The 25,794-nt window shown below is 47.7% G+C and overlaps 1 protein-coding gene and 1 long non-coding RNA gene across 4 annotated transcripts in view; both read left to right on the top strand.

Annotated features, from left to right (window-relative positions):
* LOC127473698 (uncharacterized) overlaps positions 1 to 25,794 on the top strand; it is a 901,041-nt gene that overhangs the window by 419,577 nt on the left and 455,670 nt on the right. The gene's annotated exons all lie outside the window — the stretch shown is intronic.
* DUSP1 (dual specificity phosphatase 1) lies at positions 14,727 to 17,322 on the top strand. 2 transcript variants are annotated; one of them, XM_051793595.1, is made up of 4 exons: positions 14,730 to 15,184; positions 15,299 to 15,447; positions 15,542 to 15,761; positions 16,263 to 17,322. In XM_051793595.1, the coding sequence occupies exons 1-4, from the start codon at positions 14,812 to 14,814 to the stop codon at positions 16,631 to 16,633; spliced, it is 1,113 nt and encodes a 370-aa protein (XP_051649555.1). In that variant the 5' UTR covers positions 14,730 to 14,811; the 3' UTR covers positions 16,634 to 17,322. The 2 variants fall into 2 exon arrangements, with proteins under 2 accessions (XP_051649553.1, XP_051649555.1); XM_051793593.1 differs by having other exon boundaries at positions 14,727 to 15,447.

Below are 25,794 nucleotides of genomic sequence, written 5' to 3'. Positions count from 1 at the left end.
CCACTCTGCTTTCTAAGAGAACAAAAATCATCCCAGTGCACTGACATGTCTACAGGAATACCTTCTTTGCTGTTTCAGGGAACACCAAGATTAATTCCAGCAAGTGATTAGGCAATAGGCTTTGGCAATAGCAGGACAGACCTCCCTCCAACATGTGGACTTATGACCCTGCTGTGTGAGAGCAAACAAAGTCCAACACATCTCAGTGCACTCAGGTATCACTCAAAAACATCTCTTCATCTGCTAAAGTCCAAGTGGAATTTGATATTTGCCACAATTTGGGATCACCATATACTTCTGCACTCTCCTATCTAATCACATACTCACCTGAGGTTGGACTAAATGTTTGTTTTGATTGTTCTCCATGTATTTGATAATGAGGAAGCAAATGCTCCTTGACCCATTGTCTCTCATTCTTGGGCTGGATTATTATTCCTGATTTTTATGATTTTATCTCGTGATATGGAGCCATTCAGGTTTACTCACAGGTGCATTTATCATTCTACATGACCTATTTAGATTATGTACAAATGAAAATAACCTTTGTCCAAGGCATTTGTCTTGATTCTTTTTTTATAAGCTGCTGTTTATCGGTGTTGTAAAATGGGGTGACTTTTCATGACATCAGTGTTAGAAACTGACTCTAGATTAATTTCCATGAGTTACTTTGTCCCAGATACAGTAAGAAATGAGCAGGATTTCTCCTTCTGGTCTCTCCTAGAAGGGAAGAAGGCTTCTTGAGCACACAGAACACTAGCAGGGCAGCATGCATGAAGCCTGTAGATCACTCTCAAGAGAAATTATAGAGGAACTTTGTTACCTAGTTCCTGTTGATAGCACCTGAAACCTTGACAATCTCATCCTTAGACTGCATTGAGCTGTCTAATAGAAACAGCAGGTTATATCCTAGAAAGTTACAGTGAAAGTGGCAGCTTCCCAAGCCCATGAGATGCTCAGGGCTGGGATGGTGAGGGTTGTTTAGGTGGTCTCTGTTCTGCCTGCAGGAGCATTTGAAGGAGGAAGGGGATGGCATTTCCAAGGCAACCCTCTCCCAGGGGGAAATTGCCTGGCAGACAGAGCAGCTTTAGGACTCCACTGGGTAAGTTTGTCACCTCACCTCTCCACCTACTACGTGTAATGCTCTGGCACTGTAATTGCCACATAAGCCATCAGACATCACTTTTGCCAGAGGATTTTTTTTTTTCAGCCTTTGAAAACAAAGTTAAATATAACCATTTTTCTCCTACAGAGAGAGAAACTGAGGCACAGAGGATGTGAAGGACTTGTACAAGGTTAGGCAGCAAGTCATAGGCAGTAAATCACCAGGTGTCCTGATTTCCTCTCACCCATACGAATCCCTAGAACTTGCTATCTCCTATAATAAAGCTTAGCTCAGAGTCTTATTTTGAAATGTAATTAATATGCAAAGTGCTTTGATCCCCTTTGATGGAAGATTCTATGTAATTTGCTACCATATTTTAAATTAATACCTCTAACTGTTATGCAGCAGTAAAACGAAATATGGATAATTCATTTACTATTTTTAGGGAAAGGACTGAGTATTTTACTCCAGGAGTTTTAGGTTACAGACATTTTCAAGTGAAGAGTGGTGAGATTTCTGCTGCTGTCAAAACACTTAAAAAGTGAGGATTAGCAAATATACAGTGTGTTCTGGGATACTGCCTTTGTAGGGGTGAGTTCCCCCAAGAGGATGACTAACAGCAGGATGTGGGACATAATTTGCATGTTCTCTGACTCTGCTGCAATCATTTGTGTATTGGATACTTGAATTATACATTACACAGAAGGTCGCCCACTTGCCAAGCTGACAGCCCTGCTGAACAGTGCACAGCCCTGGATGGGGACTGATGTTACTTCAAGAAATAGTTAGTGCTGGGTTCAAAAAGAAATAGCTCTGTGTGTGAGACGACTTGGAATTTGTCACTGAATACTTTGGGGGTTGTTTACTCATTCTGCACCACTCTGACTTTCACTTTTTTGCATCTGCTTCTATTCTTCTCCTGAGGTGAATTTGATGCTGTTGGTAGGTGCCATAAGACATCCCTCCAGGCTCCAGTGCTCTCTGTACAGGATGTTCAACCTGGGCAGTGGCAGATTCCCCCTGCTCTGCCTGCTGAGGCTGCCTCTGGTTTTTCACAGAATCACAGAATGGTTCAGGTTGGAAGGGTTGGTGGGTCACTGGTCCCACCTCCCTGCTCAAGCAGGGTCATCCCAGGGCACATGGCACAGGATTGTGTCCACATGGTTCTGGAATATCTCCAGTGAGGGAGACTCCACACCCTCTCTGGTCAATCTGTTCCAGTGCTCGATCACTGCACAGGAAAGAATTTCTTCCTCATGTTCAGGTGGAACTTCCTGGGCATCAACTTCTTGTTGCCTCTCACCCCTGTTTTCTTAAGAAAACAAGACACCTCCTTGCTCTCATTGCAGCCTACTTGAACTAGGCTTCTTCACTGAAAGGATACCAGTGGTGCTTTTTCTACCATCCCACTCAGAAAAAGCCCCAAAAACTACTAATAAAAGCCCACAAACTCATTTTTGTATATTGCCTGTCCAGGAGGAAAGATCTGAAAGCATTTCCCATCTCAGAGAGCCACTATCTCTGAGAAATAGTCTTTCAAATATTGAAATTCAATGAGAGAAGTAGTAATCACTTTTCCCCTTTGAAACATTACTTTTTCTGTCAGTACTGACCACAAAAAAAAATAAAGGAAATTACTCTAAACCAACTGACAGAGCACACTCACCTAATCATCTGATTAGCTTTCTTGCTGGTTGTCACACTACCTTGCTGTACCCTGGCTTAAAAGTCAAGACCTTTGGGGCAATGTTTATGTTTTACTAGTTCATGTGTATGTACAGGTCCTGGTGATATCCAAACTCAGACGAAAATGCCATTGACTGGTGATGCTTTGTGACCTGCCCTCAAGGTGCAGACTGAAAGTTGCTGGCTTATAGAAGAAGGTTACTGAGGCATCAGGTCACAGCTGAGGTGTCCAGGCTCCTGAGTGTCTGCTGTCAGTCATGGACAGGACATGACACAGCCAGGAAAACCAGGGTGGCCAGGCCCTGCTCATGTTGCATGCTCAGGTGTCCTCCCAAATTCTATTTCCCAAACAAAAGTGTTGTATTTAGTAACAGGTTCCAATAAGCTGAACTCATTCCTGTGACTCTCTTCTGCTTAGGACTGGTCACCACTGAAAGACCCATGACAGTGGGAACCATTTTATCAAATGCCTTCTTCCAAAACCTGTTTTTCAGTTGGGGTCCATAGAAAAGACGTGAACAATTTTCTTCACAATTTCCACTGAGCGCTCAAATCTTTTAGTTAAGAATTGTTCATTAGACCACATTCACATTTCCCCTTCCCTTCCCTTTCCTTCCCTTCCGCTAAACCCATGCTGAGAAAGCAAATTGGTTGGTTTCAAAGTCTGAATTGAAGCTGCAAAACCCCAGTGAGAACCTTTGAACCTTTCCCTATGGCATGATATTTTTTTCTCCCTGTGCTGTGGGGACTGCTGGCTGACCATCAGAGCTTTCAATATAAAATGTGTTATGATGAGTAATGATAGATCTGCTTATCTTATTCAAGTCCCAAATGCCTCCAAGGCAGGTGGATTTCTGGGAAGGTGACCATGTGCCTCATAAACAGTGGCAGTAGAAATCAGAGCCTCTCATCTTCCCTTAGGTACAGAAGTGAGGATCTGTTCACACAGTTGCCTGCTCTCCTTCCCACTGAGTCAGGCTCCTGCCTTATGTAACGCAATGTTTTTCCATAAAGTCTTCTAACCCACTATTCCCAAATAGATTCCCAGGAAGACTGTGAGCACTCCACTCCCAGCCTGCCCCAGGTGTAGTGCTTGGCATGGCATGTGCTGCTGGTCTGGGTGGGGGCAGTGGCTCTGTGGCCCCCACAGTGGCTCAATACAATATTCCAGTGGATTCCAGGGAAACTGCAAACGTTTACACCAGGCAAGAGGCTGGCCTGGAGCAGCAATTCAGATATTTTGTCACTGACACTTTATAAACAAAAGTCATTGGTTTCAGTGTAATGTGCCATCCTCCTATTTCTAAGTAGAAGATACATCACAAAATCCTCAAGGGGGAAGGCTGTGTGAGTAATAGCAATGGCACAGAGCCTGCATCCCAACCAGCATGCCAAACAATATTCCAAGAAAATATTTCTAAGTTACAAAAGTTGCGTAAGAGTGATTATTATTTTTAAAGTACAAAAAACGAAGTCCAGTTACTAAAAAAGCAAACACGTATTTTTAGCCTTGCTGGTCTCTTGATCTCAGGCTAATGAGAACCATCTGCTCTGGGACTGGCTGACATTCCTGGTAAATAACCTTTCGCTGCAACATTCCAGATGTTTCAAAGGCTTCTCTGCGAAGAAGCAGAAGCGTTTGTCTCCCTGCCTGTCAGTCTCCCTTTCTGTCTTTCCTGTCCATGTTTACTTCAGGAATATACATTCCTTTATTAAAAAGTTTTTGTTAAAAATAGCTTGTCAGGATTTTTGGCTAATCTTTGTTAGGATTCTTGCCTGCTAGCAGAGAGTGAAAGCTTTCATTCTTTAGGGCTGAAAGACTAAATTGGAGATTGGAGAAAGAAGCTGAAAGATTTAAACTAAAAAACACATCAAAACTTGGAGATGGATTTCTACCCCATCTTCATCCCTCTGAGGATTCCAGCTATTGAACAAACATGTTTCTTTTGGTAGTGAGAAATTTTAATGTGGCAGACTTTTATGGAATGCACAAATGTACTTTATATGAGCAAGATACCTCTCTACAACACCTTTGCATCTCATTGTGTAAAAGAGTCTTCAGGTTTGCTTTGCTGTCTCTGCTGTAATATATCCTGGTACAGGATATTTCCTTTGCAAAGGAAAAGATCCCTGAACATATTTTTGTCCCAGCTGAGCTAAGCTGAGCCAGAATGGTGGAAGGAAAAAAAGGGGATTTAAAACCATCCTTTAACCTTTCTGTTATCTCCACCTGGAGTCTGTCTGAAATCTGATGTGTTACAACTTCATTAATGCTGTAACTTGGGCTGGGTACAATTAGATAAGAAAAGGTTCAGTGTCAAACCTCCCACTCAGGTCCCCAAGCTGATGTCTGTATCACCCGCTAACGGTGCTGCTCAGGAGTAATGAATCCTTACTCAGGAGTAATTACCCTGGAGAATGTACTCTCCAGTGGGTAATTCCTTCATTTTAAAAATTTCGTGTCACTGCTGAAGTGTAAAAGCTCTAGAAGGTACAGGAGAGTCTGTCTGTTGGTTTCTGGAGGATTTGGGGCTGTGAGGCTCCGCAGTGCTGTGCTGGGGCATTGCGATTGCAAACTCCAGTTCTCTGAGGTTCTGTGGGATGGGACACGCAGCAGAACTGAGCTAGTAAAGGGTTTTTAGCAATCTGTCCTTTGTTCTTTTGTTGCCCGTTATCAAATTTGTTTCATAACAAAGGCCTCCTGAGCTTGGGGGTTTTGTGTGTCCTAATACTGGTAATATGATTTAAATATTCTGATGATTCATTTTCACTCCGGAGAGCTGAATCAGCCATGGAGAACTTAACTTGCTTCTCCCAAACCACTACCTTTTCCATCCTTTCTCGTCATTTCTATAAGAGGATGATTCATGCTCCTCTTGTATTTACCATTTGAGAATGCGCCCGATTCCTTTAACTAATTTCACTTCTTGTTCCTCTTTTTCAAGAAAAAAAAAAGAGTACTGTGAGAAGTATAGTGATTGTTGATCGATGAGACATATCCCACTGGTGAACCTGGCACGTGAACTAAACCCGAATCGAAAAGAGAGGAAAAAGAGAGGGAAAAAAATACCTTGAATTATTAAACTGATCAGAGCTCAAACTGTGAAGTTCAGCCCCTGGCTCACATTTCGCATGTTTTCGAAATTCTGTTCACTGTTCTGTTTCACTGTTAAAGTGAGAGGTTGTGTTCAAATGTGTGTTCAAATATAACCAGTATAATGGGTTTTTTTGATTGTTTAACAGTATTTCATGTAGTTATTCAATTCTAATTTGTTTTCTCTGGTGCCTGATTATGATTGTGACTGGCTCAACCAATTAACTGGGAAATGGCATTAATTATTGATTTACCTGATTACATGCAAGAGTTCTCGGAGACAGCCAGAAGATATATAAGAACATAGGGAAATAATTATGTCAGGCCTTGGGAAAACAGCTGGACTCTTGTCCCCACTTTCCATCTGAGACACTGTGCTTCTCAACACAACCTTGCAGTAATGAGATGAGTTTTAAACTCAGAGAACATCTCTGCCTTCCCTCTCTCACTGCCAGTGCAGCCCTCACCAGACCCAGGGTCCCTGTCGAGCTGAAGCTGTGACCATCGTGGGGCTCTCTGGCTGTTCACGGCATCCAGGAGCTGCCACGCTCGAAGGAAAATCTCCCTCAGCTTTCAACCCCTTCCATTTTAGGGCTCCCCTCATCCTGCTGCTTTTATGTGATTTTATTGAGAAGAGAGTTTTTTTTTATACCACAGCAGCTGTAAAAAAACATTCTCAGAAGTGTGTTCCTGCGAGTGTCCCTTTGGCTGGGCCTCTGTCTAAACAGAGCTCTGGATTTTGTGTGGCAGCCGAGGTGAAATCACAGCTTGTGACAGGCTCCAAGAGCCACAGGGCGTCAGTCCACACGTGTGGCCACCCCCAGGAGAAACATCCCATGTTTGGGCAAATTCACTTGAGCCAATGCTGCTGTATGACCTCACTCCTCGTTCATCCCCACCAAGAAACAGTTTGTCCAGCACACTGGAGAAGGGCAGAATAGTCGATGGACTTACCTGAATGTTTCACAGCGAGGCAACAGGATCAGCTCAGTGCTGAATTTCATGGGGTCAGGTGGGCCATGAGCAGTGTGGGAGGGTCGTGGGTGGTCGTGACAAGGCATTTCATGGACAAAGGAACAGATGATTAGATTCCTGCCCTGGATATCATGCCCTATCCCACTCCAGTGACACTGAGAGGACGCTACACTGTGAGTCACTCTGCCCTGTGTGTTCTCATGTAATTCTGAAAACAACACAGTGGGCCAAAGTTTGGCTTTTTCCACAGCCTAAAGGTTTTCATATTCTAAACAGTTAAGTGTTATTCTCCCCTATGACTAACGCTGTGTTTTCACTAACCGCTATTACACACAAACATCACCTCACTCTATCACATGAGAGAATCATGTCATATTGCAAACATTTTCACAAACTGCATAGCAGAAAATGAATAAGCAGTTCTGTAATTAACAATATGGGGGTATTTTTTAACAGTTAGAAACTAAACACAAAGATTGGCTATAAACACCTTGGGAGCTCATACTAAGAAAGCGCAGAAAAAGATACGTGAGTAACAAAGGGACTCATTAGGAGCATGTGCAATGTAATATCCGCTGGGATTTCTTTGTGCCTTGCTTCCCTTACAAGTTTCTTTGTATTTTAACATCAGTTTTTATGAAGTGTCACTCCTGGACTCCTGGGTCCCCACACTGAGTTACTCCATAGTCCAAGAATGCAGGAATCATGGCTTTTGATAACAGAAATCTCACTTTATTTCAGAGAGTTTCCAGTTGCTTTTGCTGTTGCATCCTCCCCTTCTGTCCCCTCAGCAAATAACCCCTTTCAACGCCATTAGACGGTGAGACAAATTTAGATCTGGAGGATGGCAGAAGTGGCTCGGATGAGCATTGGGAGTACAGTAGGAGGACCTGCCTTCTGGGTCCTTGATTCCTGCACTTAGCACAGGACTTCAGGAGGAGACAGAAATACCTTTCCATCAGCTCTGTGGCTTTCAGCCCTGAAAGCCCTATATTATTCCAAGCTGGCTTCATCCGCCCAAATTTATTTGTGAGTTGGGAGCAGTTAGTGTGTGTGAGGACTCTGAGCAGGAAACTCTTTCCCACAGTAGCTGGTTGCACTGGCTTTACAGAGCCTTGCACCCACGATCTGGTGGGAAGAGATGTAGCTATAACTAGTGGAGAACAGGTTTGTGGTCCCTCCAGGACAAGTAACAAGATGCCTGACTCCAGCTCTACCCATTCCAGCTCTGTTCCATCCTAATGGGCAGAGTCATCCCAGGCTCAAAATCAGCCTCTCTGAGTGTACGTGTGCCACGTACATTTATGAAGCCTTCGCCTCTTTGTGAAGATAGGAAGAACACAAGAACAACATACAAATGGCAGTGCCTCAGCAGCTCTTATCTCAATCTTTATGAGAGTGGGTGCTTCTGGGAATCTGAAGCTCATACATAGTCACTGTGCCCACAAAATGCTGACATCACATGACAAGCAATAAACCCAGAGCTCATGTTTCTGGGTAGGAGAACACGCCTCTCCCGGCTTCTTGGTGCGAGGTACGTCATTTGTTTTCAATTCAAATTCAGCCTCCTCCCACGGAAGCCTTGCCTTACCCTACCAGCCATTAGAGGATGTTATTGAGAAAATACACACTCAAGAAGTAGGAAGAATAATTTCCCATAAGTATATTTTATTGTATATCTAATACCTTTCATCTTGAAATATGAGAACTTTACAAATATAGTGATTTTATTGAATAAATACCCTCATGCCTAGTGCAAGGCATGATTCATAGAAGATTAATAGAGGCAATTAAATGTAAGATTAAATTGCCTAAACCATTTGCCCTACTAAGCTGATCCCAGAGCTGTGAACTGTATCAGTGCCACTAATTCCCAGAGATTTTCCTTTGGAGGCAGGTATTTAATGATTTTGAATATCAAATCCGTGGTATCCCAGACTGGCTCTCTAATGCCTGTAATCATGTTAAAAAGCAGCACTAAGCAACTTGCCCGAGGCAGCTCAGTGAGTCACTGGAAGAGAAAGCACAACTTCTGACTTGCATTAGCTGCTCGAGCAGACTTGCAAAATTAGGATGGGGGACTGTCCACGCTGCAAGCTTCCCAAGTGTCTTGGGTTTCAGGCCATGACAACCATATGTGACAGGCAAGCACACACGTGTGGGGTCATGCAGTCCCGTCCGGGTGCCTTGGGTCGCGTCACCGAGCGGCAGATGCAGAGCTCTGGGGGCCCACGGGAGCAGGGGTAGTGCTGCCTGCAGCATCAGGAGGTGATGGGAACTGAGAGCAGCAGGGGAAGGCTCGTGGTGAGGAGCCTGGAGTCCCGGCAGTGACCACTGTGGTCTGCAGGACAGGCACCCACTGCTGCCAGCACCTGCTGTCCCCCCTTGTGCCACAGCCCTGGGGGCAGGAGGCACTGAGCAGTCTGGGGCAGGCAGGGAAGCAGTGAGCTGAGATTTCCTTAGGCAGGGCTGAGAGAAAGGGGTTTTCCTTATTCCCCAATATACATCAGTATCCAGGATGAGTCCTCAGTTGAAATACCCGAGCTGCTCTGCCAACAGTTTTCCACTCAGCAAGGAACACTTATGCATCGGACGTGTCACACGGAAATAAAAATGTACCAGGTTTTCCAGCCAGTCTCTCCAGGAGTGAGACCCCAACCCCAGCTATTGGGACTGACGATTCTGCCTCCCCATTCCCCCACCTCATCAACTCCAACAAGAAAAATCTGAGGCAGTCTGAGCTCAGCCAAACCCTGGCCAAAGGGTTAAATCTCAGGATTTAAATGCATAAAAAATAATGTTTTCATTGCAGTGTGAGTCATCAGTAATTCTATATTGTTTGTGCTACTTACTGCGACCTTTCATCTCTGAATCATTTTCTCTTTCTTTCTTTTTCTTTCTTTTTCTTTCTTTCTTTCTTTCTTTCTTTCTTTCTTTCTTTCTTTCTTTCTTTCTTTCTTTCTTTCTTTCTTTCTTTCTTTCTTTCTTTCTTTCTTTCTTTCTTTCTTTCTCTCTTTCTTTCTTTCTTTCTTTCTTTTTCCCTTCTTTCCTTTCTTCCTTCTTTCCTACCTTCCCTCCTTCCTTCCTTCCTTCCTTCCTTTTCATTTCCCTCCCTCCCCATGTATCTTTCATTTCTTTTTCCTTCTGTTTCTTATGAATCTGTGTCTCCATAAAATCTGTCCAAATATTTACAAAAGGAAATGCTGGGTTGTGAAACCGAATTCAGAGAAAATGTTACACATGCTGAAGAAATGCATCCAGCACGGTTTCCAAATGTTCCCACATGCATTTTTGTTCTGTGTCTCAAGTGTTGAGGCTTGATACTTCATATCTTTATTCAGGCAAAACTTGCACCAAGGGCAGCGAGATCCAAGCCCGGGTCAGGTCCAGTGGTGCTGTAATTCTGGCTTTGCTGGAGCTGTTCCATTTGATTTTTGGCCATGGGTGACTAGTTAAAAACCTGAATAACCAGTGTTACTGGGTAACTGGTTTGTGCAGGCCACGGGTTATCTACACTTGTCACCAAGCTGCTGACAAATTGGCATCTGTGTCAGGCTGTGCAGAAGGTCTCTGCAGTCTCTGCTACCTCTGAGAAACATCAGCCAGGTTGCACTGGGAGACCTGAGGTCTCTGGAGAAAACCAGACAGGTCTTGGGTCCTGCTGAGACAAAGACAACATGCTCGGCTGGGACATGATGAAATTGCCATGAAGTCATTTTCCCAAGAAGTCTTTAATGCCTCGAGTGAGGGCTCACACTGCTGTCGTTATGGACTTGAACATGTTTTGGCAGAGCAACACCGTTAAAACCCTGGGGGGATAAAGGGAGTCAGCAGTGGGTCCCATCTGCTCAAATCAAAGCATCACCTCCCACCCCCACACTTCACACTCATGTTTCTATTATTACCCTTACAAAGACATTGTGGCCCAAGTGCAAACACGGATTGTTTGGGAGGAAGGGGTTAATTTTGTATTTCCTGGCTTTTGTTAAGGCAGGAAAACTAACCCTTAAGAAAGTCATTCAAGTCAGTCTGAGCTTCTAAAAGCCACTTCGGCCCTATTTTGTATTTTCCTTTCTTTCATTCTTATGGCAGGTTTATTTAAGAAAAGAAAACAAAAATAAAGCAAGGAAATAGCTAGTCCAGGATTATAAGTGACTAAGTACACACTGCCACATGTGATGAATTTTTTTCTTCCTGATTTGCACTGGGTGTAAACAAGACCAGATTCAAAAGTCTCACAGTTACATAAGTGCATCGAAGAGCAATTATCGCTGTTGTGGAGGTAAATTCCCTTTGTGCAACAGATGGGATGTCATCCCTGCACTGGATCAGAGCAGCCAAGGTACCTGGCCCACAGTGTCTGTCTCATATTCAACATTTTTGCGACACTGGTTAACATCATGATGAGAAAAGTGGTTGTCATTGAGAGCACATGGTCACTTGGCTGGGCAGGTGTCAGACATGGTGATTTTCTCCAAACTGGGGGAAAAAACATCTCTGTCTTATAGCTTTGTTTTCTGTGTAGGACACTGAGAGGGGTTTAGGACAAGAAGAGAAAAGCCTGTCAGTGGCACAGAGATACCTGTGTCTGTGAGCCAGGGCTGGCTGTTCCCACTAACTAACATGGTGCTGTGCCACTAGCACATTAAAAATACTGGTTTCCATCCAAGCATTCAAGGGAAATTTCCCCACCCATTGCTGCTTCTGGAATGTGCAAGGTTGGAGTAATGCAACATCCTGATCAAGTTCCCTGGGAAAAGAGGTTGGTTGGATGGGGCTCTGAGCAACCTGATCTGGTGGAAGGTGTCCCTGCCTGTGGCAGAGCATTGGAATGAGATGATTTTTAAGGTCTTTTCTAACCCAAATCATTCTGTGATTCTATGATTCTAAGGATGTTCCCAGCTTAAAATCCCACAGGGCTACTTTGCTGTGGCTCAGCCAAGTCTTTCTCTCTCCTGTGCTCCTGCCAGGTGATGCCTTAAATCGCTCCTGCATCACACTCCAGAGGAGTAAAGTGAAGTGATTGCTGGGTACAGACCTACAGAAAGGTCAGTGTCTGAGGTCCATTTCCTCTAGGAAAAGATGATGAATACAGTCCTGTCTTGTGGCCATCTGTTGTATTGGCTTCTGCTGCAGAAAGTTGGCAAGGAATCATCACTGAGAATTCCTGCTGTTCAGCTCCTTAGAACCATCTGGGTAGGCTCGTGTTGGACAGATGACATGCAAGGTCACCAGAGCTTGGTCGTGGCATGATGTAACAGCAATATCATATCTTTTGAGGTGCTGGTTTGGAGCACATCTGAGGACAGATGGTGTGGTCCCTGCCTGCCTCCCGTGCACTCGTGGAGTGGAGGGACATGTGTCACCTGCCCAACTGGTGGTCCCCATGATTCACGCCCAGTGACCCACCATGGATGGCTGGGGGGTCCTGCTGCCAGAGTAGGCGACACTGTGGTCGAGCAGAGTCATTTCCCAGCACCAAAGTCTATGAGTGTTTCTCTTGCAATCTGTTTCCAACCCGCTGTTAAAAAGAACAACAATAAATAAATGGAATGAAAAGTGCAATCCTGTGTTTATTTTTAAGGAATGTGTTGAAAAAACAGATTTGCTTTGAGGCTGCAGTTCTGGCAAAAACCTCGCTGCTCAGCAGAGCAGAGACAGCCCTGCAACAGCGGGTGAGCGGGAGCTGCCACTCGCTCACCTTCTCTGTGCCCCCTCCTCCTGGTCCCTGTGGGAACATGGAAAACCCTGGAGATCTCAGCCAGATACAGAGCCTGGCTAGTCTGAGGTGGTTAAAGACTGGGGGACATTGGTGGGGGAGGAGACAGATGATTCGAGGAGTGATGGTTGGAAGCCTTCGAAGCTAGTGGGGCAGGAGAGTGGGAGAGGAGCCCTGGTGTGAGGGGTGGATGGAGAGATCTCATCTAAGGGGGGAAGTGAAAACAGCAAACTGCTGAAAGGGATGAAGAAGGAGCAGCTGGGAACAGCAGGGCGGTGTGGGGGGAAGAGGAATTGGTGGAGAAGGGCTGGGGGAAAGGGCTTAAGTGGGAGGAGGTGCTGGGAACAGCGGTGACTGTGGGCAGTGAGTGGCTGGGAGATGGAAAGCCTGGGGAGACATGGAGGGGAGGCAGGAAGGGAAGGCATGAAGGGGAGGCAGGGGAAGTGGCAGCAGCGCTGACTGGAAGTCCTGAGTAAGAAACACCCGAGTGGCTTGGTGAAAGCCAGTCATCCACAGAAAAAAAGAAAACTTTTGGGAAGTGCTGATGCACTAACAAAGAGGGGAAAAAAGAAACCTCCCACCACTGTGCTGCCAGTTACTGGGCAGCCCCAACCCCTGGGGGTGATCTCAGTGGGGAAAAATGAACTTTGCATGGGTCTGCTACATTTTTTGCCTTACACATAAAACATGATGGGAACAGCTCTCAAATATCTGTTTACATAATAAATGTATACAAATATATGTATACACATATGTATTTGTGTAGATATGTCTGTACATGTATATATGCCTATGCATGAATACAAATATATGTATGTGTATGCTGGTCCCTTTATACATATATTTTGGGAGAATAAGCACAGCAGCACCCAAGGCTTGACAGCCCCCCACACTGCTGCTCCAGCAGCTACGTCCCCTTGATCTCTGTGGGAAAGGGGGGAGCAGCCAGTGCTGGGGGGATTGGGGGATGGACAAAGGCTGCCCCAGCCCCAGCCTGGAGATCCAGCAGTTGAGGTGACCCAGCCCAGTGGCTCCTAGGCTGGGAGTGGTGGGCACAGGGGTGGGGGGTGTGAATGGTTGGGTGGATGAGTGTGAAAAAGGGCACAGTGTGGAACAATTAGTTTGGAAAAGACCTCTAAGGTCATTGAGTACAGCCTTTAACCCACCACTTCAAGTCCACCAGGAACCCATGTCCCTGTGGTCCCATGTACCACATACACGTGTATATATGTGTATATATGATATATGTTATATATCATAGAATCACAGAATGGTTTGGGTTGTAAAGAAGCTTAAAGATCATCTAGTTCCAACCCCCTGCCATAGGCAGGGACACCTTCCACTATCCCAGGTTGTTCCAAGCCCCGTCCAGCCTGGCTTTGAACACTTCCAGGGATGGGGCAACCACAGCTTCTCTGGGCAACCCGTGCCAGGGCCTCACCGTCCTCACAGGGAAGAATATCTAAGCTAAATTTCCCCTCTCATGTTGAACCCATTCATCCTTGTCCTGTCACTCCAGTCCCTGATGAACAGTCCCTCTTGGGCTTCCTCGTAGGCCCCCTTCAGATACTGGAGGGGGCTGTGAGGTCTTCTCACAACCTTCTCTTCTCCAGCCTGAACAATCCCAATTCTCTCAGCCTTTCCTCATAGCAGAGCTGCTCCATCCCTCTGATCATCTCAGTGCCTCCTCTGGACTCACTCCAAGTCTGTGTCCCAGCTGGGTCCCCTGAGCTGGAGGCAGCTCTGCAGGGGGGTCTCACCTGAGCGGGGCAGAGGGGCAGGATCCCCCCCTCCCCTGCTGCCCACGCTGTGGGTTCAGCCCAGGACACACACGGGGGGTTTGGGCTGTGAGCGCACACGGCTGGATCACGCTGTGTTTTTCTTCAACCAAACACATACATATCTATGTGTGTGTGCATACACGCGCATCCGTGTGTCTGTCCGTGCGCGTTCCCGTGTCTGGATCTCCGGGGGGGGCAGCGCGCGCGCACCCGCCTGCGGACGGTGACGTCACACCAGCGGGGCCGGGCGCGCCCGCTCTGGCGCGCGGCCAGGGTGACGTCACCGCCCCCTCCCGGCCCCCTCCCACGTGACTCCGCTCCATTGAGAAAACGCCGTCCCGGCGGCGCGGCCCCGATATAAAGGGCGGGAGCGGCCGGGACACCGGGACGTCCCGGGACAGTGGCACTGCTGGCACACACCGCGCCTGCCTTCCCTTGCCCCGCACCCCGAGCCATGGTGAACCTGCGGGTGTGCGCGCTGGAGTGCGAGGCGCTGCGGGCGCTGCTGCTGCAGGAGCGCGGCGCGCAGTGCCTCGTCCTCGACTGCCGCTCCTTCTTCTCCTTCAACGCCGCGCACATCCGCGGCTCCTGCAACGTCCGCCTCAGCACCATCGTCCGCCGCCGCGCCAAGGGCGCGCTGGCCCTGGAGCACGTCGTGCCCAACGAGGAGCTCCGCGCCCGGCTGCGCCAGGGGCTGTTCCACACCGTGGTGCTGCTGGACGAGCGCAGCGCCGACCTGGACGCTCCCAAGCGCGACAGCACCATGCTGCTGGCGCTCGGCACCCTCTGCAGGGAGGCCCGCGGCGCCCGCATCTGCTTCCTCAAGGGTGAGTGGCCCCGCGGCCCGTGGAGGGGACGGGGGGGCTGGCTCGGGGAGCCCCGCTCGCCCCCCGGCCCCGCGGCGCTCACCCCGCGCCCCTCTCCCCGCTCTGCCCCCGCAGGAGGTTACGAAGCCTTCTCGTCCGCCTGCTCCGAGCTCTGCACCAAGCCAGCCGCCCCCGCCGGGCTCAGCCTGCCCCTCAGCGCCAGCCCCGCGCCCGGCAGCGCCGACTCGGGATGCAGCTCCTGCGGGACCCCGCTGTACGACCAGGTGAGCGGGGACGGGGTCCGGCACGGCGAGGGAGCGGGGGATGCCGCGGGACACCGGGCAGGGGGTAACCGGTGGTCTGTCCTCTCTGTTTCAGGGCGGGCCGGTGGAAATCCTGCCGTTCCTGTACTTGGGCAGCGCGTACCACGCCTCCCGAAAAGACATGCTGGACGCTTTGGGGATCACGGCGTTAATCAATGTCTCGGCCAACTGCCCCAACCACTTCGAAGGGCACTACCAGTATAAAAGTATCCCTGTAGAGGACAACCACAAGGCGGATATCAGCTCCTGGTTTAACGAGGCGATTGATTTCATAGGTAAATGAGCCCTCTTTACAGTCTGTTCTTTTTTTGGGTTACTGTATCCTGGCAAGTGACTTTTGGGCATTGTTTTCCCCCAGTAAAACCTATATTTGAGATTGGGGAATTTCATCCCATTGGAGAGATATACTCGGGGAACATTTCCCTTAATTTTATTTTACTCAGAGGCATAATCTTAGCTTCATAAAGCTGTTTGAAATCTTGAATCAAGAGGCACTGGTCTTGCAGAAAAGAGTTAGTGAATTTAAGCAGATCAGTATTAAAGTAATCTTGCAAGACTGCTAAAGTGACCTGGAGGAGCTATTAGTATAATTGGAACTGGAGCCCAGAATGAAAATAGCCGTGTTCCTCAAGACAAAGACTCCCTTTGTCTCAAAAGCTCTAGGTGCACCTATTAGGAAGGGATGGATTAAAGAAATGTAAAACAGCAGCCTGTGCTTTTCCCACCTCTGGAAGCAGTGGGACTTGTTTGCTAACTGTGTGCTTTAATTCTTTCAGACTCTGTTAAAAACGATGGAGGAAGGGTATTTGTGCACTGCCAGGCTGGCATCTCTCGGTCAGCAACCATCTGCCTTGCTTATCTCATGAGGACCAACAGAGTCAAACTGGATGAAGCCTTTGAGTTTGTAAAGCAGAGGAGAAGCATCATCTCCCCAAATTTCAGCTTCATGGGGCAGCTTCTTCAGTTTGAGTCGCAGGTCCTTGCCCCCAACTGCTCAGCAGAGGCCGGGAGCCCCGCTATGGCAGTATTGGACAGAGGAGCATCCACCACCACAGTCTTTAACTTCCCGGTCTCCATCCCTGTTCACACCCCATCCAGTGCTTTAAGCTACCTTCAGAGCCCCATCACTACTTCCCCAAGCTGCTGAAAAGCAGCTGAAAACGTGGTCAGAATTCAGACTTGCTGTCTCAGAAGTGCAATAACTACAGGGACAGTGTCACCAGTCACTTGTGTTTTGTGGGGAGTCATTCCTGCATCCCAGAACAGTGTCCTAAATGGAGAGGAGCTCACCCAATGCCAGAGAACTGGGTGTTTCTGACTTCTCAAGCAAATATCTGGATGTCTACACAGAGATCAAAGGACAGTGGCTCTTCCTGAGCTCTTCCTCCTTGTCTTCTGTCTGTCCTAGGCCTGCTCCGTGTATAGTAGCATGCTCACCAGTATTCCCATTCCTGGACACTTTGAGCAACACTGATGTTGTCCCCTTTTATATGACAGTCCTATTTATTTATTTTTATATTAGTGCATTGTTGTTTGTTGGTTTGTTGTTTGCTTTTTTTTGCCTTCACAAACCTAAAGTTTCAGTTCTAGAGAAACCAAATACCTCAATATTTTTTGGTACTATAATCCTGTGTGTGTATATTTGTCAGCTCTTCTTGTTTCCCAAGCACTGACATGAAAGCACCAGGCGAGTGCTTTTTTGAGTTGCCAAGGGTTGTATGTTTGCTGATTTATTTATGATGTGAAATAATATATTTCTTCTTATGAAGACATAGTTTTGTTACATGATTATAACTTTTTTTATACAAATGGAATAAATTATGATATTTCTATTGATCTGTATTATATGTTCTTTAAAGTACTGCATTTCACAGTCCCAAAACTCTTGTGGAAGCTCCCTGATCAAGAGCTGTAAGAAATCTGAATCTTCAACTCTGCTGGCCTCAGGGCTTGACTTATAGAAAAATAGGTTTAAACAACATAATTGACTAGAAACTAGTGCAGCTTCTTAACCTGAGCTTTTCTTTGTCCCCATATAATTATGTGCAGTGGCAGTGAGCCAAGGCTGATTTCTCAGCTGTGAGGTGGATTTGGCTGTAGTGATGGCCACAGAGCTGTAACAGTTTGAACCAGCTGAGACTTGGGCACTGGGCTACAGTGAATTTAAAATAGTCCTTCTAAGAAGGAGGAAGAAGAGTCTTTATTCCTTGTGTACTTTTAATGCTTCAGAGGTTAAGTCTAAAAATTAACCTGTTAGTAACAGATCTCTAAGGCTTGGCACAAGTTCACAGGGTATTTTCTTTTTCTGTCCCACCTTCTTAATTCCTTTTTGCAACTCAAAAGCCTCTGGTGTCTGGAGTGAGGTATTTGGCTTGCTGGGCCATCTCTGTAAACAAACGGGCATGACAAGAGATCAGGTAACCAACAAGTCACCGATTCTCTTACCCAGACACGAATTCTTTCCTGCTGGAGATTATCACTAGAGTGACTTGTATCTAGTGTTGCAGCTGAGGCAATGAAGAGTTTATGTAGCATAGCAAAAGCCAGCCAGAGGAGCTGGAGCGGCAGCACCATGGGCAGGAGCTGCAGGGTGAGAGTGACAGGCAGCAAAGGGAGCAGGGTTAATGTTGGGTGCTCTGGCAGAACTGCACCTCTCCATGGGCTGTGTGGGGCAGGGCAGTAGCGCTGCTGTGACATCCCCTTGCCCCTGGAAGCTGCTGGGGATGAGATGCAGCTGAAAGCTTGATTTGCTAGGCAGAGTAGTAATGGTAGTAAAAGGGAGAAGATGGATGCTGAGGGAGCAGTAGGACATTGTGTTTCTATTTGCTCCAGAAGGGAGCCACTAGTCCCTGCAAATCTTTAATATTCAAGGAGTTGATACTATGTTTGCCCTGTCCAAAATGGTTTTGCTTGGGCAGACAGCAGGTTGTGACTTTGTAAAATCAAGCCATTTGATCCTAATCAAGGCATTGTGATCCTAAGTTTACAGATGAAGATTTCTGTGAGCATAAAGCAGTTGTGCTCTTGTCACGTAACTGGAGACAAGCAAAGCACCGCAAACTGCAGCCGAAATCCTGCAAGTTACTTGGAGTATTAATGGTGCTAAAATCCAGGACTCTCCTCCTGGGAGAAGGTGCCCTTGAAGGACGGGATGATGCACTGCTGCCTCTGAAGTTCTTCCACGTGAGCTGCCCCTCGGATGCAGCTCTGTCGTCAGCACTTCACGTCAGCCGTCACCAAGTTTCAACCTGACACCAAGGGATAAAAAAAAAATGGAGCGGCTAAAAGGAGGAGAGATCCCTGGGCACTGAGAATGGAGTTAGAAACCCTTTTTTTCCCCTAAAGTGTACCTGAACCACAAAGTGAATATCCTCCCCAAAACCTGTACCATGCTGCAAATCCTGCAAACCCCCTTCATCCGTGGAAATTCCCTTGGCACATTGCACCTACCACTGCTCTCCTGGTTAAATATGCAAGACTGACTACGTGAGCCTTTTTACACCTGCAGTAAAGGGTGGAACAAACTTTCACCTTCAAAGCAAAGCAGAGCTTGTTCAGTGGAAAAATACAACCTTGGCAGCCCTGGCCATGCAACTGATAAAAAAAATCCTGCCTGTTAATCGCAATTCAAACAGAAATCCGCTCCCCGTCAGCCGCAGGAGCTTGTTTATGTGTTTCTTGGAACAATAAAACTCATTACCTGGCAGCCGATCAGCTTTTATAACCTAAGCAGGCACCTGACAGAGGGGAGCAAAAGAGAGCTGCTTCAGCACAAAGCCCTCTGTGGATCAACCAGCCAGGACAGCAGGGCTGCAGTCCCAGCAAGGCACCGATGTGCACTTCCAGCTCTGTGCACATCCAGTGTCCTTTTCCAAGTCTTTATTGTGATCCTTCTGCCGTTCTGCGTAATTGGAGTCTCGCAGTGCCCGGTCTCAGACTCCTGCAAACTCTGGGATTGCACCCAGATCGCACATAGCTCTGTGCAAACAAGGGGAGGATAAGGGGGAAGAAGGGGGGAAGAGATATCAGAGTGGGAATACCAAATGTGATCCTGGGGCGACAGTTTTGGGGAAAATGGATGGGCTCAGCTGGGGGGTTGCTGGGATTAGGAGGGAAGGAGTGGGATGGGATGGCTGGCAAGGTATGGGGCAGAGGAGGAGGCATGAACTGGGCAACAAGGCATGAGGGGTTGAGATGGGCAGTGGCAGAGCTGGAGGATGCCTTGATGACACAGCTGGGCTGAACTTTTCCTGCTGTGGATGTGTTAGGGAGGCATTTTTCCTTCTTACCCCTTATTTATTCTCCCAGCTTTGCTGCTTTGTTTGTTTGGAATATCAAGGCACACAGCTCACCCTGGTTTAGGGCTTTGAACTCCCATTTCCCTGGCTCCAACATGAGCTGGCTGTCCCACTGTGCTAGCAGGACTCAGCTGAGACCCATCCACTCGTATCCAATCCACAGAATCCTGGCACACAGCAGGCAAGCATGGGGCTTTCAGTTTATATAAACCTGTAGCTCTACAGTTGCATACATCCCCATGGAAACCACGAGGAGTTTCCCCTTGGTGAGAACAACAGTAACATCACTTCCTGCTGCTGACAAACCAATTTGTCATGAAGTGATAAAAAGGCATGTTTTGTGTTTTCAGGAACTGGCTCCGGGCTTTGTTCCTCTCAAGCCAGAGGCTGCTCACCCGCCCCGAAGGCAAACAATGGCCATTGTGTGCTGTGCAGAGCAGGGATGAGGACACACAGACAAGACCTTCGGGCCCCCAAAATGCCAGAGTGGACACTGACACCCCAAAAGTTACAAAGAGAACACATGGCAGCACTTAACCCTACAAATGGGCCTCCATCCAGCACCCATAGGTGGGTCCACACATCCAAAGGGTGTCCATGGCCAACCCACACAGGGACACAGCACATGAGCCACAAGTAATATTCCCAGCAAGATGCAATACTCAGGGGTTACGGTATATACCCAGTTGTCACATGACAAACAGACACAAAGCTCCAGATTAGACTTGGGTAATCCCCTTGTGTCAAAGCTTTTGCCTTTCTTTTGTAATCAGCACTTGGAGAGGCGCTGGGTGTACTCAGGCTTAGGGACTATCCTGTATTAGTCACTCCCAGGAGCAGACTCGCAGGGCCACAAGGATGTGTGATGCCATTACGTGGAAAAAAGAACATTACATCCAGTTCACACACGGGCAGATCTTGTTTGCCTGGTTACCACCTAGGTTTTTAGCTCTGCCTGGCTCCAGGGTAGCAGAAAAGGCACTGAGAGTCATTTGGAAGTGGTGTTTAAGTGCAGCCCCATAGATCCCACTCCCCAGCTCTGCAGATGAGTCTCAGTGCAATGGGGAAGGACAGAAGCTTGTGGTGTGTGACTGTCTAGTGTGGTGAGAAATCACTACACCTCAAACCCCATCTAAACCTGTTTCTGATCCTTTTGCTTGTCCAGCAGCAATGTCTGTGACAGACACCTACTCACAGTGCAGCCAATGAGACTCCACCCAGGGCCTTGGCGTCCCCAAATCTGCTCCCATCCAAGGCTGTAGGGAGGTTGGGAAAACAGCTTAAGCACAGCCTCAAATCCACTCATGCTGAAAGGATAAATTAGCTCTGAGGTTTATGCTGCATGTGGTTCCCACTACACTCTGTTTACTACAGTGCAAAGCCGGAGGCCACAGATGATGGGGAGCTGGCAACCCAGCTGGGAGGCATGGACAAGGTGGATCCCATTAGCACCTATCAGGGGCATAAGAGGTTAAGTGGGAGCAAGGTATTAAAGGAGGGAAAGCAGCCCTGATGTGAGAAATCTGAGAGTTTGGGGGAGAGGAAGAGTCTCCTGATATTTTACTGATTTAATTGGTGTTGCTGTGGGGACTTCAGCTTGGCCCTGCTGGGGACCTGGCTCAGGCTGTGGCCATGTGGCTCTGAGCACAATCTCCAGGAGATGAACCTGAGGGGAAGCAGCCGAATTGCTCTGCTGCTGGGGTGGTTAATGGATTTCTGGTTTTGGGAGCTATTTCCCATTTTGGAAGGGCAGTTGTACAGACCTGTGCTTGTCTGGAAAGCAGCGCCAAGGTCCTACGTGGAGCAAGTTGGCTCTGTTATTGTAAGACTCGTGGCCAAAACCAGGGGAAAAAGAAGTTTTGTTCTTTGTCCTTGCATGGTGTGGGCAGCCTGTTCTCCAGGTGTGGGTTTGGGTTTTTTTTCCTCCTTGTGGGAGTTTTCCTGTCCAGGGTTTTCCCGTTGCTGCGTGTGGCTGTTCATCTCTCTTGCAGTACCAGGCTGTGTGTGCTGAGCCTGGCCAGCACCAGGGCACAATTGAGGGGGCAGAGGGCTGGCTGAGGGCCCCCCGAGCCTGATGGGACGGGGGTTTCCTGAGTGGGGCTCTCAAGCTCGTGCATTTGCATGTGTTTCCTGCCAGACACGGAGATGACTCGGTCTGGGCTTCCCCTCGGAGCCGCTGGCACGCAGGGGAGTGGGCGAGATGAGACACCCCTGGGCAGCTTCCAGCTCACCTTCAGCCCCAGGGCCTGGCAGTGGGTGGGGGTGTTCTCCAGGTGGGCGCTCAGTGGTGATGGTTTGGAGTCTGGAGGACTGACGGTGTTTCAAGAGCCAAAAGGGAAGATGCTTGTGGATGTGCTTGGCCTGTGGAGCGGGGATGAAGCACAGCTAATAACAGTGGACATTAGTAACCCCGTTATATCTCACCCGGGTCTTGTTTGGTGCTCAGGCTGGGTGAGTCAGGCCTGTGGGAACAGTAATCCGCCAGTTCATTCCAGTATCCACAGTGTATAGACCATGTTGGGGCTACCACGACTGCTGCAGAAAATGCTTCATTTCTCATAAAAAGGTTATGTATGACACCAGTCCCTCTCATTTCAATACCTTTTCGTTCCCAAACTATAGGCCATGTTTAAAAATAAACTCCCAGAGGACTCTAATATGACGTAGTTGCCTTCTAACTCAGTAACCAGTTGGCTACAAATTAACAGGTTCTCACTACACGATTTATTTTTTGCATTGTAGTCTGTCTCGGAGCCCAATGTAGCTCCCACTTGTACTAATATAAGAAACTACAGTGTTAATTTTTAGACTTTTAATATCTGATATAATTTAATTTTATTTGAAAGGAGGTTTTTTTGTTCCAAAGCAATTGTGGTTATATCTAATGATGGCTTTTTCGTGCCTTTTACACACTGAAAAGAGGTGGTTTATTTTCAGTATATTCTCTAAATTCCTGTCAAAATATCATCTATGGTAAAATTGTTTCACACATCAGTATAGTGTTCTTTCAGATCTTGTTAAGGTTCTTGTTAAGACAGCTGGGTCATAGCACTGTGTGGTTTTGATGGCAGGTTTTTCTAATGTAAACTGCAGATGTTCATTATCTGTAATAATCTTTCCTGAGACTGTGATACTTGCAGACTTGCAAGTCTGCAAATACTTGCAACTAGTAACTTCTTTCCTTTCTTGTCTTCTGCAATGAGATCTTGGTGATTGCAGATATATATATTTCAGGGGCTTTTGGGTGATAAGTATCTTAAAAATTGGAACTATTGTTTGCAGTCCCAAATGCTGCATGTACAATCTTTCATCCAGTGACAGGACCTGAGGGAACAGCACGAAGCTGTGTCAGGGGAGGGTTAGGTTGGATATTGGGAAAAGGTTCTTTCCCCAGAGGGTGGTGGGGCACTGAACAGGCTCCCCAGGGCAGTGGTCACAGCCCCAAAGCTGCCAGAGCTCAAGGAGTGTTTGGACAACACTCTCAGGCACGTGGTGGGACTGTTGGGGTGTCCTGTGCAGGGCCAGGAACTGGACTCAGTGATCCTTGTGGGTCCCTTCCAACTCAGGATGTGCTATCTTGCATATAAAATACATGACAAAAAGATGTGAACTTTGCTGCTTTTCAGTGATTTAAAGTGCCCAGCACTTGTTCCCATTAGCCAGGCAACGGGAACACTGTCGATATAAACAAGCGGCCTAAACTATGTAACCATGGCTGGTGGGTCTTTCTTTTTCAATCACATAAGCGCTGGTTTAAATGTTACATTACAGGATGTTTTCTTGGTCTTTGTTGTTAAAACAAAGACATGAGTCCTACACGTGTTGGCTGCGATAGCATCAGTTGTGAACTCTGTCTGTGTCTGGGCACATGTGGCATTTCCTCTGCATTGCTGGGCTTTACTGGGAGATCAAAGCTCCCAGCCAATGGTCTGGGTGCCAGCCTGGCTCTTCTGCAGCCTGGAAGGATCCTGGAGGGGAAATTTAACTTAGCAGTATGGAAGAAATTCTTCCCTGTGAGGGTGGAGAGGCCCTGGCACAGGTTGCCCAGAGAAGCTGTGGCTGCCCCGTCCCTGGAAGTGTTCAAGGCCAGGTTGGACAGGGCTTGGAGCAACCTGGTCTAGTGGAAGGTGTCCCTGCCCATGGCAGGGGGTTGGAACTGGATGGTCTTTAAGCTTCTTTACAACCCAAACCATTCTGTGATCCTATAACCATGTCTGTGTGATGGCCACTTCTTCCACTCCCACGTTTAGGTGGATGACACCTGGCACCTCAGGAGAGGAGATGACATCTGGAAACACCTGTAGGTCTCATTGGTGACTGAATATGAGGAATCCAACTTCTCAGGGCTTTCCAAGTGCACTAATGCAAATTGCAGCATCAGAGTTTAGCACAGGGTGAGTGGGACAGTCGAAGCTGGTCAAATGTTGAAACCCTGCTGGCTGCTGTAGGTTGGCTGGAACGTCTCTTGCATCACCAGGATGCTTTGAGCCGAAGGATTTCTGGCTGCCCTGGGAGCTGTGCGAGGAGCCAGCTGAACAGCAGGATCGAACAATAGTCCCCACCCTTTCCTACTGACTGGGAGGAACAGAAGGGAACAAAGCTATTTGCCAGGAGAAAAAAAATCCTTTCGATCTTTGTCTTTCACTCTTCCCACTCCATTAGGAGATTTTCCTCCCTCGCGGAGCCAGCAGGCATCTCAGCGCTGAGCAGCCCCCAAATTTCAGCACCTTCCCTTGTTTCTCTTTATCCTTTAAATGCCAGTCCGCAGGCGCCAATGAAGATGGTTGTTTATAACTGCCTTTTGTTCCTCTGTTTACAGCTTCCCTTCCAGGCTCCAGGGATGGCTGACGTCAGGGTGCTCCATTTGGGCTCCTCATACTTTTATCTGGTGTTAATGCCTTCCATGAGCGGCAGGAATGTGGAGTGCACAGGGAGAGGGGGCCCGAGGAGGGCAGGAGGGAGGCAGGCAGGCAGGCAGACAGGCAGTGCTCAGTAGGGCACAGCGTGATGCTGCCCACCCTGCCCTCCCTGCCAGGCACCAATTGGTTTGCTGGGGAGCACCATGGTCATTTATGGCCTTGCGAGGGGAGGGCCTGCCCACTGGCACCCTGTCCATCTGTCCAGGCAGCTGGCACAGCCGAATGTGGCACCACGAGCTACGCGCTGAGCTATTTTTAAGGTGCCTGGGCTGCATCCCAAGTATAGCGTGCTCTATTTCTGGTGCAAAATGATCTTCCTGGGTGGAGGGGGCAGAGATTTTTTTTTTGTATGAAACACATGGGTTTGGAGACAGGGAGAGAAAGAAACAGCTGGGCACAACTGGAAGAGAGGCACAAGAAAAAGCAGGAAGAGCTGGTGGCCACGAAGGTCTCGCCCAGAGGGAAAGATCTGTGCTTGCTGCTGCTCTCAAATGCTCGTTGCCAATGGTTTGCTCATGGATCAGGAATCAAAAAGGTCTGGGTTTGGTTTACAGCTGGGGTTTGTTGAGGACACTGGAGGGCTTTGCATTTGTTTGAAATAGGCTGCTGGGGAAGTTTGAGATTCCAAAACATTTAATGAGGCTGAAAGGGATGAATAGGGATGCTAAATGCAGAGCTGTAAACTTGCTGGTTGCTTTCACCAATTTTGGACCCGTTTCTAAATCCAGATCAACTAGATCTCAAGAGCAGGAGAACACCATTTGTTCACCAGGGCTTAAAGAAGCTCCTAGAAAGAATTTACCAAAAGGAGTTGTTTGTTTACTACATGCCTTGCAGTGATACCAAGAGGCCCAGAATAGTGCTGCAGGCTCCATTATAGTGGGGATGTCACATTCCTGGGGTAGCAAAAAGAAAGCTCTGCTCCTGCCTCCAGGTGCTGAAGCAGATGGACTATGGTCTGCCAGGCTTCTCACTGCAGGAACCTATTTTTACAAACAGAAACTGATGTGCAGGGCCATGGATTGACTCCTCATGGCTGTGGGTTTTGCCAGTGCAACATCTGAAACTGGAGGTCTGAAGTGTTTCCTTCT

Source organism: Manacus candei, unplaced genomic scaffold (assembly GCF_025592945.1).
Source record: "Manacus candei isolate 608988 ecotype Guabito, Panama unplaced genomic scaffold, ASM2559294v1 h1tg000037l, whole genome shotgun sequence".
In the NCBI taxonomy this organism is placed as follows: domain Eukaryota; kingdom Metazoa; phylum Chordata; class Aves; order Passeriformes; family Pipridae; genus Manacus; species Manacus candei.
The sequence above is the reverse complement of the archived record's forward strand: the minus strand, read 5'-3'. Positions and strand labels throughout refer to the sequence as shown.